Raw genomic sequence first — 15,263 nt, 5'->3', positions numbered from 1 at the left:
ATGTTCCCATTTCCATTATATTCATAATCCTAACCAAAACAAATCCCCTGTTTTCCCTTTCAATCAGGCCTCTCATTCTCGTGCATGTTAGGGCGACTTACTGGATCTTTCTTTATGCAACTACTTATCATTCTACCCACAAACTCATTAAAACATCCAACAAATTCATGTTAGTAAATATCAGAAGCATCTGCTTTTCCAATGAGCATTTTCAACATGGGAACCCCACATCTGTAGACATCAAGCTTTGTAGGCATAAGACCATTTTCCGAATACTCTGGAGCAATGTACCTTCTTGTCCCAACTATATGCCTTGTCATGACTTATTTCTCACCCTCGTCCTTTTTCCCTTGACCTGGCAAGCCCAAAGTTTGCAATCTTTGCCCTGAAATTACTATTTAAAATTGTATCATTCTTCAAAATCAGATCCTTGTGTACAAGTGGAGAAGAGAAACTATGACGATAGTCAAGTTTTGTGGCCAAATTCAATGCAATATGCATTATTAGCGTCCAACTAAAAAACTTTGCATTGATGTAGATCCCATCACTCAAGTTTCTATTAGCAGCATACAATTAAACAAGACACCAATAACCCTCGTTAAAGCTAATCCACAAAGGCGTATAACATTAGAATGATTTCACTTCGGTCAAAAGGTCTGATTCCTTTTGCACATTACCGTCTATCAATTTAATTGCAGCCAAATCCCCGTTGAAAACACCTTAAGAAACTGACCCTTTTGATGCAACAACTATGACTAAAATCATTTGTTGCACTCTGCAACTCCTTTAATATGGACACCTTGAACGATCGACCTATGCCAGATATGATTTCTGCCAAAATTTTGAACTCTTCCATCTTCTTCTCTTGTGGTATCTCAATAGCCACAGCCACTAAACTATCAAATACAATCACAAAATCATCATTCTTTTTATTACCCTTGATATAGAGCATTCCCCAAATGATGGCACAAAGAATAAACATTAATGCAATACCTCCAACAACTCCTACAACTGCATACAACCATGGTTTGTTTGAGCTTCCACTCCAAGCAGATGGGGAAGGTGGATGTGATGATAGCAAGGTTATCAATAACAGTCTATGATGGTGAGCAATAAATTTGCCATAAACACATGTTGGATGATGTGGTGGCCTATAGCGGTCAAAAAAAATAGCATAGATGTATAAAAATTCATATATATAAAAAAAAAAAGAAAAAAAGAATGGAAGGAACAACATAGCAGACAAACATAATTTTAAAATTTTAAAAATCACAGAACTAAATTCTAAAATGTTGAAAAAATAGAGCACAAAAACATATATCAGATAAAGAACAAGAATAGTCACCAAAAAAAAAAAAAGATGAAGAACATTTGAAGAAATGATGAACAAACCGAAAAAAAAAATGGAAAGAAGAAAAAAACTGTTATGGGTCACTGGATTTTTTCAATGGAAAAGTTTGCTGGAGCTCAAGTCGCTAGCAAGGGTGGTCGCCTGAGAAGGCTCCTTGGAGTTGTTTGGTAGTAATTTAGGAGGATCACCAGAGAGAAGACAAGTGAATTCTAAGTTTCTCTATGTTTCGACATTGACAAGAGACTAATAGATAAAGTACAAATACAAAATGTTTGAAGTCTCGAAAATCTCTTAAAAGGTATTTTTTTTTTCAAAACACTTAATTTGGTCCCTTATAATAATTAATAGTTTCAATTTCGTCCCTCAATAATTTTTTGTTTTAATTTAGTCTCCAATAATTAAAAAAATGTCAATTTGGGACTTTCCGTCCAAATTTCACAAACGGCGTTAAAGGTGATGACGTGGATGCCACGTAAATGCACAAGTGACATGCCTCCTCTCCCTCTTTAATGATTTGGAACGGCCCGTTTCGCTTGCATTCCTTGTGTGTTAATTTTGTATCTGGAACGGCCCGTTCCAGATTCAAAAAACACATACAAAGAATGCAAGCGGAACGGACCGTTCTGGTTTCAAAACGGGTCGTTCCAAATTCAAGGATTGTTCTTGAATATCTTAGTTCTCTCCATATTGAAATTTTAATCGGGGCAAATTGTGAACCAGAATTGATTTTCTTTAAACTTTTTAATATAAAGTATTGTCTCAATTTGGAAGAATTTAATGGTAATTTTGGATTTCAAACCATAAGGGAAAAAAATCCAAGATCATTTAATTCATACATGTTTTGGAGGGTTGTAACAAGTCATACACAATGGGAGGCTGGTTAATGCAATTCATCTACATTCGTCATGCTGTCATTAAAATTATGCATAAGTTTATTGCATCTACTCTTCTAGGTCGTGGCGGCTCATTGATTTATTATTTATATGGGCAATGATGAAAAATAAGAATGAAAAGATCAACTCTGGTGTATATTTTAATATTTGAATTTATGTTATGTTATGAATTTTTGTTTTCAATCTTTGAACCATATTGCTATATTTTGTTGAGCATTTTGTTGAAATGTAACACTTAAATTTAAACATCAATCCTGGTTGGCATTCCAGAACAGCCCGTGCTGGATTCAGAATAGGTCGTTCTTAAACCCTAAACCCTAAACCAGAACGGCCCGTTCTGAAACCAGAGAACGAGTTGTTCTAATTCACTCATTGTGTGTTACATTTGCATCTGGAATGGGCCGTTTCAGTTACAAAATTAACACACAACGAGTGGGATCAGAACGACCCGTTTTAAAATCAGAACGGGCCGTTCCAGGTTCATTAAAGAAGGACTATGAAAACTTGCCACGTATGTATCTACGTGGCATCCACGTCATCTACATTTGACACCGTTTGTAAAATTTGGACGGAAAGTCCTACATTGACATTTTTTAAATTATTGATCATCAAATTAAAACATAAAATTATAGAGGGACAAAATTGAAACTATTAAAAAAATAGAGTTGGGTGAAGTTCCTCCATAAGTGTTACAAACCATCACCAAACCATGACCATGGCGGGTACGACGGATAACACCATACAATGAAAAATAACGGATGAAAAATGGCGACGGAATCCAAAAACGCCACGTTATAATGGTCATTTGCGTTAGAGAATAGATGACTCAAATTTTTGGTTACTTGAAGTCTTATCTTGAAGAAGTACTAGAAGTGTGCTAAAAGGATATCCATAGTTACTTGCTGAAAAAAAAGCTTATTAACTTTGATTGTTCTCTTAGTGTGTGTTTGATTTAAGTTGAAAAAGTTAAGTTTAACGGAAAATTTTCGTTTAACGAAAATTTTTCGTTTAATGAAAATTATTCGTTCAACGAAAAAATAATATAAGTGTTACTTTGGATGCAACGTACATTTTGAAAATAATAAAGTTCAACATAACGTATAAAAAAACTATCAAACAAATGGATACAAACATTCCATAAGAATTGAATGTCCGTTTGTGTGCCTAAACTGCAAACCAAACATACTCTTAGTAGTTACACCAAATCTTTCACCAATGAATCAAATAATGCTTTTTGAAGCTAGAAAGATAGTTCAATAAGTTTGTGGTTGAGCTTAAAAATAAAATTTTAATCTCAATGTAAAAAGTCATGTTTTCTTACTTGCAACCAAATGTGTTTTTTTTACACAAACATTTAGGAGCAGGAAAATGAGTATTTAATTGTCGATGAGGTGGAAGAAATAAATAGAAAACAAAGAAAGAAAAAAGATAAATATCATGGATTGCATAATTTGAAATCTATAATGATATATAAAGACAATATTTTCTTTTGGTGTTCACCTTTTTTTTAAAGACAATCATACTTTTATGTTATATTTTATTTTTATTCACTAATATATATTTAAGGATAAAATGAGAAAAAAATAAAAATAATAATTGTCTTTTTTAAAAATAGCTGTCTTCTTTAAAAAATAATAACTACCTTCTTTAAAAATAATAATATTACAATACTATTTTATTTTATTTTATTTATAGAGACATTTTTCTTTGTAGTGAATATAAATATTTTTTTTTGTTCGTCCCTGGAATATCCACCGCCGATAGCAGTGACTAATCTCCTCGCTACATTAGAAGCACCTCAAAGGGTGGGATAATTGGCCCCAAGATTTAACACAGCTGCATACACAAGACAGGATTCGAACCCCTGACTTTGCTTAAGCGTAGATCAACCCTTATCGCTGAACCACACGCTTGGAGTTGAATATAAAGATATTAGAGTTATAAGGCAGGAATGAAAAATATAGTGAGAAAAATTAAGGTTATTTGAAGGAAAAATAATCATTATTTTAGACAACCAAACATTCATATTTTCTCAACAAAAAAAAAAAAAAATCAATTTTGTTGTCCTTTAAACTTGATCGTGAATGTTCACATGCTTTTTTTTTTTCCAAGCAAAGATGATGTCTTCACATTTCTAATAGAGTATTGTACATCTTTGACGGAAGATATAATAAAAAAGAGAGAGAAACTGATAAATACAAATTATACAATTAATAATATGATATAAAAAGTGAAGGAAAAAAATCCCAATAAATGATTGATTCGAATAATTTTAGGTTTGAATATCTTAAGCTTGTAGTCAAGAATTTGAATCTTTATTGGTGTTTTCGAAAAACCACATTGTTGGAATTGGAGTTCACTTGGGACTGCTAACATATCTTTTAAAGGAGATTAAAAATCTTATTTAACCATCATGATATTCCTTTACAATCATATTCACCAAAAAAGAAAGTTGAAGAAAATAGTATAAACATTGAAATTTGAAAAAATTCATCGTTTTCCAAACACACTGAAAAGTAAAATCATTGGAATGTAAATATAGATATATTTTATAGGTAATGAACTCTTGGTTCTTTGTAACGATAGTTTTGAAACCAAAAGATATTTCTCGAAACATATCGTGTTTCACAAAACCCAGTTACTTTTTTTTTAGGTTGGTTCATGGAGTATCCACTGTCGACAGCAGTGACTAATCTCTTCACTACGTTGGAAGCACTTCAAAGGGTAGGATAGCTGGCCCAAGATTTAACGCAGCTGCATACACAATATAGGATTCAAACTCCTGACATTGCTTAAACGTGGATCAACCCCTACTACTGAACCACACGCTTGGGTTAAAACTCAGTTACTTTACGGCGCCACATAAAATATAAAACTAGTGGGCTATTAAATGTTTATTTGAGAAACTGAAAAGTTGGGCTTCCCGAAGTACTTCTTCTTAAAGTAAAAAAACAAAAAAATTATATAATTTTTTTTATAAGTACACCTAACAATTTTAATGTCTTGCTCAATAAAAAATAAATTAGACTTCGAACTTAGAGTAGAATTACTCTAAATCCTAAACTAAACTTTACTAAGTTAGACGTTAGTTGATAATACATAACCTAAATTTAATATGTTTAACTATTATAAGTTAAACCCTAAAATATAATATAATATTTAAAAACTTTTTATAATAATTAATGGAGTTAAGGTATTTTATACTTTTATATTTATTTAAAAGTATTTAAGAACTACAAATTATATTGAATTTGTAACGACCCGGCTGGTCACTACACACTACACAGTACACCTGAAAACCGGACAGAAAGGAACAAGTGTATATATATAGTGTCTAGAATATACATATATACATGGCCCAAGTCTGACTAGATTCAAATGTACAAAATACATCAATCGCTACTACACCTAGTAGCTAAAACACCAAGACATCCACAAGAATCAAGCTCTATCTGCCAGCTGCAGACCTGCCGTAAGCCACCATCCTATCCCTGCTCTGCTCCCATACGTAGTATGATCATCGAAGTCCAAACCACATGGAAACAACAAGGGTAAGCTAGTGAAAAGAAACAACATACAAATATATAAATTTAAGAATAGTAAACAGCTACCGCTATCCGAACATCAATTAGCAATAACAACCGTAAACAACAGTACACATCGATAAATAGTAGTAAACACACAATGCGTCGTCACGCATATCAGCTCGGAGATCTCCTACCACAGCTTAGCCTTACGGCCTACAACAGCTCCTATCAGCACGGAGCACAGCACAGACTTAGCGGCTATAACATCACTGACTTAGCGGCTATAACAGCACCACAATAGTGGCTAACAGCACCGACATAGCGGCTATAACAACACCACAATAGTGGCTAAACACAGCATACAACTCAGCAATAAACAGCACAGCAAAACAGCTCACAGCACAACACAACACCAAAATCAGCATACAGCACAGCTAAGTAGTATTCAACACAGCTTACTACTCACAACTCGGCTCATCATTCTAGAGCACAACCATATTATAAATCAGCATTTAAAATCTTCAATAACAGCCCAGCTCAGCATAGCGAGATACATCTATTACAGCTTAACATCATTTTTCAGCATTTACATCTAGTCAGCACAACATATTTATCAATTACATCTCAACTCAGCAATTTCAGCATAATTCAACAACTATCAGCATATAATTCAGCTTGACTCAAACAATAAAGTTTAGCATTAGCATCACATATCACAACTCAGTGTTACATCATTAACAACATACCGCACAACACAACTTTTCATCACACGGCATTGGCAACATTAATCAGCATAAACAACATTCAGCACGACTCAACTTAATAGTACCGCCTATCGTCTTACAACACTTCTAAGCATCTTACAGCAATATACACCTAACACAGCTCAACATCCTCAAACAGCAATTTCAGCTAGTCATCGCATCATGTTCCTCAATTTCGGCTTAGTTCAGCATAAAACAATATTATCAGCAATTCAGCATATAACTTCACATACTCCTACCATACTCATCCTCATCTCATATGAAAGATAAGAAGATTTACTAAAACTCTCATGAAGACACCAAGTCCTAATTTCTTCATCTACCTTGTTAAAAACGATAAAACTGCAACAGTTATAAACAAAGCTATCAGCTCGACCCCTCTTCACTAAAACAGCCATATCTAGAGTTCTAAAACTCCTTTTTGGGTGATTCCAGCGCCATTGGAAAGCTAACATCCAAGGCTACAACTTTCATGAAGAATATAAAGTCAAATTCTGAAAATCAAATGCTCGCCCGGTGCGTTAAAAATCGCGCCCGGCTCAATTCCCAACCAGAGACCTACAGATGTCTATTGCGCCCGGTGTGGTTCTACCCGAGCCCAGCGCGATTCACCCCAGAAATTCCCCTTTTCAATTCGAGCCCGGCGCGAAGAACTGAGCCCGACGCAAATTCAAACAGGAACCCTTACCTACTTCGAAAATCTCATCAAAACCTGCGAAAAACACCAGGAATCCAACATGCAAACCATCCAAAAGCTTCCATTCTCATCAAATATCAATAAAAACGCCTCATTTCCAACATGCAAACACAATTCATTAAAAACCCCAAAATTTCTTCAAACCCCGAAATTCCCTAAAAACCCCTTTTTCACCAAATCAGCCAAGAACCATCAATCATCAGCAATCACAATGAGTTCCTAGACTCATTTCAGCCAAAAACGCAGTAAAACTAACTTCCCTTACCTCGGCACAAGGATTTCCGAGCTCCGGGAAGAAGACAATGGAGAAGGAGAAGAAATGGAGAAGGAATTCGGCTTCCGGCTAGCTCCACACGGCTTGCGTTCGAGAATCTCCGTCTCTAGGAGTCCACAACTTCAGCTATAGAGAAAAAGGGAGAGTTGAGAAGATGGGAGAGTGAAGAGAATGAGTGAGGGAAAGTGAAGGAAGAAAAAGGAGAGAAAGGGGTCTCACAGAATTAATTAGTGTTGTATTTAATTCTTAAACTTTAAAATCTTAAATTTAAGTATTAAATTTACGAAAATAGTTAATTTTTAATATTATTATTTTTATTATTTAAAATTTAAAATAAAACAATCTAAAATTATATACACGAAAATAGAAAATCACTTTTTGTATATAAATATAAATTTAACACTAAAATAAAAGTGGAATTAAATATTAAGTTTTATAAAAATTGAATTTGACTTGTTATGACATAAGCACATTTTTAAGAACTAATATGACATTCATAATAATAATTTATTTAAAATATATTTTATAATAAGACATCTAAATGACAAACTTATCTTTCAATAAACTTATAAACCTCACTTTTTATGTAAGTCAACATGTTTAATACTTAAAATAATAAATAAATATATAAAATTAGTATATTATAACAAATTTGATATAATAATATTTTTTATTATTTAAAATAAAACAATCTATTAGACCTAATAAGCTTAATGACCTAATTGGTGTCTAGATAATCTCAAATGTTGGACTCTTTACATGACTTTTGAGGAGATAATCTAGATTATTATTATTATTTATAATTCACTTTTTGTCCCCAAGTATTATTTGATTTGCAATTTTGATATTCTAATTTTCAATTTCGCAATTTAGTCCCTAATTTTATAAAATTCACAATTTTAACCTCTTCGCTGAAATTTCACCGATTGATCATTAAAATTATGTCAGTAGTTATAACTAGATATTGAGCAAAGGATGTGATAATTAATATTTAATAAAATTTAAACTAAATTATATTTTTAATTCTTATTTTTTTTAATCTCATTTCACTACTTTTTATGAAATAAAAATAAAACTTACAATGAAATTTAGAAAGAAAAAAAATACATTTAAATATTAATTTGTCATATCAACATTACAATGTTAATAATAACGAGATGATTAAAGTTGTATGTTTTATAAAATTGAGAAAGTGAAATTAAGAAATTAAAATTTGAAAAATCAAAAGTGTAATTGAGCCTAATAATAATCACTAATTTCACCATTTACCTTTCTATGTATGGTACAATATTTTCCACCAATTACAACAAATATTTAGTTACTCGCTTGATGGAGGAGAAATCAAGGAAGAAATGGATTATGTGAAGGGTTATCAGCCTTTTGTTTTTTGTAAGCCCTGTGAGACAGTAGCACAAAGGATGTCATTATGAAAACGAACAACTACTTAGTTTCTTTGTAAAATATACGAAAAATGAAAAAGAATCAACAAAAAGATTGCCTGTAAGCCACCTTGAAGCATTAAGTCCTCCAAGCGCAACAGTTCCCAGAATGATTAACATGAATGGAACTTTAATCATAGTATGATTTTTTCTTCCTCCATGAGCCCTTGGAAATCCAGTTCTCACAACATGTGAATATTCAACTGAACAAGAATTATGCCACGTTTAAATAAGGAAAAGAAAAACAGAAGGATTAGTTTTAAATGATGCATAGGAGTATACGGAATTCAAATTTACCTGAACTTGAAGTTTCTCTCCCACCTGTGTAATGAAATTTATTCAGTACTTAAAAAGGGTGGCAAGGCAAATATAAAGAAATGAAAACCCTTATAAGCAGTAGCACAATTTCAGGGTTCTTTCAACGGAGAGTTTGCAAATTCTACAAGTACAGGGGATCTGAACAAATACCAGATTGCAGGCATGTGTAAGCTTCAGAAATCTGCACCACAACAGAAGAGCTCAGTTGTTTAACAAAGGAGAATATGACAATGGCCAAAGAAAGTGCCATTCCCGCTTCAAGATAACCAACTATTAGTTCAATTTAGTCAGCCAGACATTGGGGTTCCTCCCAATGCCAAGAGAAAGAATGGGGTGGGGGAAAGAGGGTGACCAGAGGAAAAGCCAATCTAAATTAATTTAAATCTGTTCCTTTGTTAAAGGAAGAAAAAAAAAAACCCTATGTGCAAGTTTTATGATAACATTTTTTCTCAACCTAAAATCATATAACGTGACAAATTGGCAATTATGGCCTTGGCATATTAAACTCTAAAACAGATTTAGTGACCATTATCTTCATTCACCACACAGTTGGCCAGTTGTAAACAAAATCATAGTCTCTACGTATCAATATACACTTTACAATGAACAAGCTCTGAAGTTATGAAACACACGGAAATACTAGGCTGATAACAAATGTTTTACAGTCATTGTCTAACACCACCATATCAAGTCACCTCCCATTGAGTCATAGAAATGCTACTGTGTCGGCAAATGAAAAATTAAATGAACAGCTCACCAGTTTAAACTTAGACTCAGCAAGAGGCTTTTCATGAGACGGAAATAGGTCAGGGTGAGATTCCCACACCTTCTTTTTGTAAGCTGATTTTACCTAAACAAAAAGAACCAATCAGAAAACGGCAAAGTACATGATCATGGTCCAATTTCAACACTACTTTAGGATTAATTTTATTTTATTTTTAATTATTGTTGTTAAGTCAACCCACTGAGAATTAAGGAAAAGGAGCTAGGGATAAATGGTAAAATAGTGGGTGGCGCTCAAAAACTGAAATTGAATCTTGATTTGGCAATCGCGATTGTAAGAATGAAAAACCCTAGACATTGGGAAAGAGAAAATGAAAAGACCTGGGAAGGAGTTGGACGTGAATTGGGAGGAAAACCGAGCAAGATTCTGGCTTCATGGGCATCCATTTGTGAAGAGTTAGCCTCAAGTTTTGAATTTGATTACAGACTACAGAGACAAACACGATAACTTCAAGCACATCCCATATAATAAACGTTTTGTTCCCGCGACCCAAAACCTTTTCCTTCGAGTATTGTATAACATGTTTCGTCATTTTCATAAGAATTAGTAATTCATTTTGTTTTCATAAGAGTATTTTTAATGTTCTTTAGAAAAGCAATTCGCTTTATTTTTTTTAAAATGAGTCATATATTAGTTATTAGCGGTAAGCTTTTTGAAATATTACGGAAATTATTTTATATTAAATTTAAGTAATTTATTAAAAAAAAATTATGTTATGTTAAATTAAAGTAATTTATTCAACTTTTATTTTTATGCAAGTTTTTATCTAAAAATTTATTCAACTTATAAATATATTTTATTTCTCTTCAATATTTTATATTCTCTTTCATATATACATGTTAACAAGTAATAACTCACGAGAAAAAATTATTTATATAAACATTTATTTTAAATAATAGAAAAGACTTAAAACTCAAATAGTAAAAATTGAGAATTTTTTATATCGAGAAAAGTAAATCAATAGGACCAACTTTTCAATTCTTGTCAATTAGAATATCAAATAAACATGTAGGAGCACATTAGTTTTATGTGATCAAGATTAAGTGACTGAATTTTGTGAAACACATAATATGTTAGAGAAATATTTTTCCTATTCAAAGTTAATTTTATGATTAGGATCGCTTCTAGTAAAAAAAATATTTGTGATTTATAAAAAAAAATAACTTTACGGTGGATATAGTTGATTTTTGAGAAAAAGTATTTTTTAAAAAAACTTTTCTATTGAAAATAATTGAAAGAGTTCATTACGAAGGGGTGTGCATGGTTTGGTTTTTAAAAAAAACTGCACCAAATTGTACCACACCATTTTAATAAAATTAACTGGTTTATAAATTATGTGAACCACTTTAACAAACTATTTTAAAATTGAATTACTTTAATAAACAAGTTTATAATCGGTTTAAAACCAATTTCACAATCAAACCAATTTTTGAATCGGTTTTAAAAAATAAACCAGTTTTAAATTGGTTTTAAGAATGAAACTAACAACTGATATGAACATTAGCATAGCAGGTACTTCAAACCCAATTTTTCATCTCACATTTTCTTGAATGTACATAATTATACTCAATGAAATCACAGTTGATATTCCAATTGAGGCATAATACCAATTAAAGTAGCTATCCAAGAGCCTCTTATCATTAGATCTGTCTTTAATTGTCAATTGATCTGCTCCAAAGGCTATGGAACAAGGTCTGACACAACCAGCTCCAATGGAAATTAATCCTAGGGAGAGGAACAAAACTGCTAGTTGAGCTGCTGAAGTAGAGTTGTAGACTTGCCTAAGTGATTCACAAGAATGAGCGAGATTGCTGCGAGTGCGAGAGACAGAGAGAGTGCGAGAGTGCGAGAGACAGAGTGAGTGCGAGAGACAGAGAGAGTGCGAGTCCGAGAGACAGAGTCACAGAGAGAGTGCGAGAGATAGAGTGGGTGTGAGAGTGTTGTTCCGTCTCCGAGTCCGAGCGAGGTATAATGCCATAATCCAAATATATTAGTGAACCAAACCTTTAAAAAAAATAGGTTCATTTTTTTTAGTTTTATTTTAAAAATTAAATCCGGTTCCGTTTTATTATAATTGGTTCTGATTTTTTTAAAGTGGTTCGGTCTAGTTTTAAATTCGGTTCGGTTCTTTTGGTTTTTTTAACACCCCATTACGTACAAAATATATCTATATTTACACTACAATATTTTTAATTTTAATATGTTTAGAAACTAGTAAAAAAATTTCATGTTTCAATGTGATTACTCTATTTCTATTTTTTTTTCCTTCTCATATTTTTTGTGTGCATATAATTGCAAAGGAATATCATGATCATTCATCTGGAATTTTTAATACTCTCTGAAAGATATGTTGCACTCATAAGGGAGTTGTTTTCTTTCAACAAGGTTTGTTTTTCAAACATACCAATCACGATTCAAACTTTTGACTACAAGTTTAAGAGACTTGAGTGTAAAATCACTCGGATTATAATCACTTCTTGTTATTTTTTTTTCTTCACTTTTTTATATCATATTATTAATTACATTTATCATTTTTTCTTTATTTTATATGCCTTTATCCCCTTAAGAATGTACAATACTCAATTGGAAATGTGACGATGTCATTTTTGCTTGAAAAAAAAAAAAGCATGCGACCATTCACGATCAACTTTAAAGGAAAAAAAAAATTTAGAATTGTTTTTCCTTCCAAGATCATTAATTTTTGACACCGTATTTTTTGTTTTTTGTTCTTACCTTACGAACTGAAACACCCTGAGGCATGTGATGACACTGACCTCAAAGGAAAAAAGGTCATTTTCGGATCTCATTTTTACATGCTCAGAGGAGGAGGCAAATCAACAGATTTGAAATATAACGGGCTCACAAGGCCCATTTTTACATGTGCGAGCCCACCACCCATTACTTGCCTCTTTGGGAGTGTAAGGAACACTTTGATATATAAAGGCTCTACACTAAGTGGTTCAAGCAATGTGAGACTATTTTCTTTTGAAATATATATAGAGTTAATCACCTATACACTGCTAGTGTAAAGTTTTTTTTACACTGGCAACCAATTATATTTTTTAATTGTGTCATGTCATTGTAAACATATTTATTTTTAATAGTGGCATGACACAATTAAAAGATATAATTGATTGTCAATGTAAAAAAAATTTTACACTGACAGTGTATAGGTGATTAATTCATATATATATGCAACGCAAATATCGTGGATGGATTAAAAAAGCATACTCTCTTCTTGATTTGGTGACATGAAGGACCTATATCCACTCCTATTAGAAGCAAGCACAAAGAGTGTCACACTTGAGTCAAGAGTAACAAAAGTTTCAACCCTATCTTCTAACAATGGAGGAGGTATTGGCCTAGGAACATAATTGACAACCTTGTGATAATGAGTGTTCACCATTCCATCAAAAGTCAAAAGAGCAAAAGAGATTTCTCACATATAACAACAATGTTCAAATGGTGAGGAGGATGAAAACAATCATTGCAATTAGGGATGGACATATGAGTCCAAGTATGCAGATTGACCTACATAGTTAATGTGCTTATTTAAAAATAAAATAAAAATCCACATGATTATAGGAGAAATTAATCTTAGCTCAAAAAGCTCATAGATTTTGTTAATTTAATCAACGAATCTCACGGACTGATCCATTTAAGAAAATTGTTGTTTTTGCTAAATTTATGAGAGAATATAAAATATGAGTGATTTTAATATCTTCTTAATAAATAAATAAGTATAAGTAATAAGTATTGAATTCAATACATTTTCTATTAAAAAATATATCCTACTTTTGCTACCTTAATATGTTTTCTTTTTTATGCATAAATATGTTTTAGATTAAATGTAGAAACTTGACATGTTAATACTTTAATGTCTTAGTTTAAATGTATAAACCTTTATATATTAAGACTCATAATTTTATTTATTTTTTTAAGATTGTTTGATGTTTATATTATGAAATATTTTTTTATATACTTCTCTAATATTTTTCTTAGCATAAAAAAAGGAAAGAAAAAAAAACTTTTTTTCAATTTTTTTATTATTAGGCCCACGAGCTTGTCTGTTTAATTGCGGGTTTTGTGGGATGAATACAAACTAAGAAAAAAGATTATTTATTTCACAGGTAAGACTTAATCGACCGGTTAAAAATGTGAACTTCATGGATAAGACCTTAAGCGAGTTGAACCAGCCCATATACCCACCCTTACACTCACAACATAATGGAACAAGGTTGATAGAGAAGGGTGCAACCACGTGCAAACACTTAAATACCTAAGTCACTAAGCAATATGATAGAATAACAGTAAGGTAAAAGGGAACTCGAATATCTATGATGTAAGGTTATATTTTATAGGTCTAGGTCTTAGAGTGAGAGATGTACGAAAGTGAGAATTTTGTTATCATAGGTGGATGATTTGTTACAATATGTGTTGTGTCAAACATAAGTGGTTATGATTAATGTGATAATTAAGGTTGTCTCATGTTTGATCAAGTCAGTCTACTTATAATGGAGTTGATACTTATTTACTTGTGTTGATATGATAGTAAGTTGAATTTCAACATGCTTCAAAGATCTAAGAGCATCTCTACTGCCAGATCTTATTGGAGTTCTTAAACATTAAACTACATTGTTTCTCAATTTTCAACATTAGAGTATGTCAAGTGGTTGTTACACGTAAGTTATGTTGCTTAATTAAGCAGTAGTGTTTTAATTGACAAAAAGAAATAAAAAAATCACTAGTGCAAAAATTGGATTTAAAATCGAAGTTTTAAGATCGATTATAAGGTAACCGATCTTAAAAGTGACGCGGTGACAATTTTGTAAATAACATGAACACTTTTAAGATCGGTTGAAATTTAACCGATCTTAAAAGTACTTTTAAGATCGGTTATAAAAGAACCGATCTTAAAAGTGCCACTTTTAAGATCGGTTACAAAATAATCGATCTTAGGTTATAATATAACCGATTTTAAAAGTACTTTTAAGATCGGTTATAAAAAAACCGATCTTAAAAGTGTCACTTTTAAGATCGGTTCTTTTATAATCGATTTTAAAAGTACTACTTTTAAAATCAGTTATTTCAAAACCGATTTTGTATGTAGTATACAAAATCGGTTCTGAAATAAAGTATCGTCAAAAATCTTTTATATTCCCCTTCATTGTCATTCTCTTCAATCTTTCCCTGAAGCTCTCATTTTCTAAAGTCTC

At 32.0% G+C, this 15,263-nt stretch overlaps 1 protein-coding gene across 4 annotated transcripts; it reads right to left on the bottom strand.

The window, feature by feature from the left end:
• Positions 1–5,550: 5,550 nt before the first annotated feature.
• LOC109795711 (Chaperone DnaJ-domain superfamily protein) lies at positions 5,551–10,586 on the bottom strand. Of its 4 annotated transcripts, none has more exons than XR_002239568.3 (8): positions 10,368–10,585; positions 10,021–10,113; positions 9,414–9,444; positions 9,243–9,266; positions 9,005–9,148; positions 8,776–8,902; positions 7,498–7,632; positions 5,551–5,740 (listed from the first exon to the last, which is right to left on the bottom strand). XR_002239568.3 is itself a non-coding variant. In XM_020355225.3 (6 exons), exons 1-6 carry the CDS (start codon positions 10,431–10,433, stop codon positions 8,808–8,810), a joined length of 453 nt encoding a protein of 150 aa, XP_020210814.1. In that variant the 5' UTR covers positions 10,434–10,586; the 3' UTR covers positions 8,740–8,807. The 4 variants fall into 4 exon arrangements, 2 of the variants coding, with proteins under 2 accessions (XP_020210814.1, XP_020210816.1); XR_002239570.3 differs by having other exon boundaries at positions 9,016–9,148; positions 10,368–10,580; XM_020355225.3 differs by lacking the exons at positions 5,551–5,740; positions 7,498–7,632 and having other exon boundaries at positions 8,740–8,902; positions 10,368–10,586.
• Positions 10,587–15,263: the final 4,677 nt, after the last annotated feature.

This window comes from Cajanus cajan, chromosome 6 (assembly GCF_000230855.2).
Source record: "Cajanus cajan strain Asha chromosome 6, NIPB_CcT2T_4, whole genome shotgun sequence".
Classification (NCBI taxonomy): domain Eukaryota; kingdom Viridiplantae; phylum Streptophyta; class Magnoliopsida; order Fabales; family Fabaceae; genus Cajanus; species Cajanus cajan.
The sequence above is the reverse complement of the archived record's forward strand: the minus strand, read 5'-3'. Positions and strand labels throughout refer to the sequence as shown.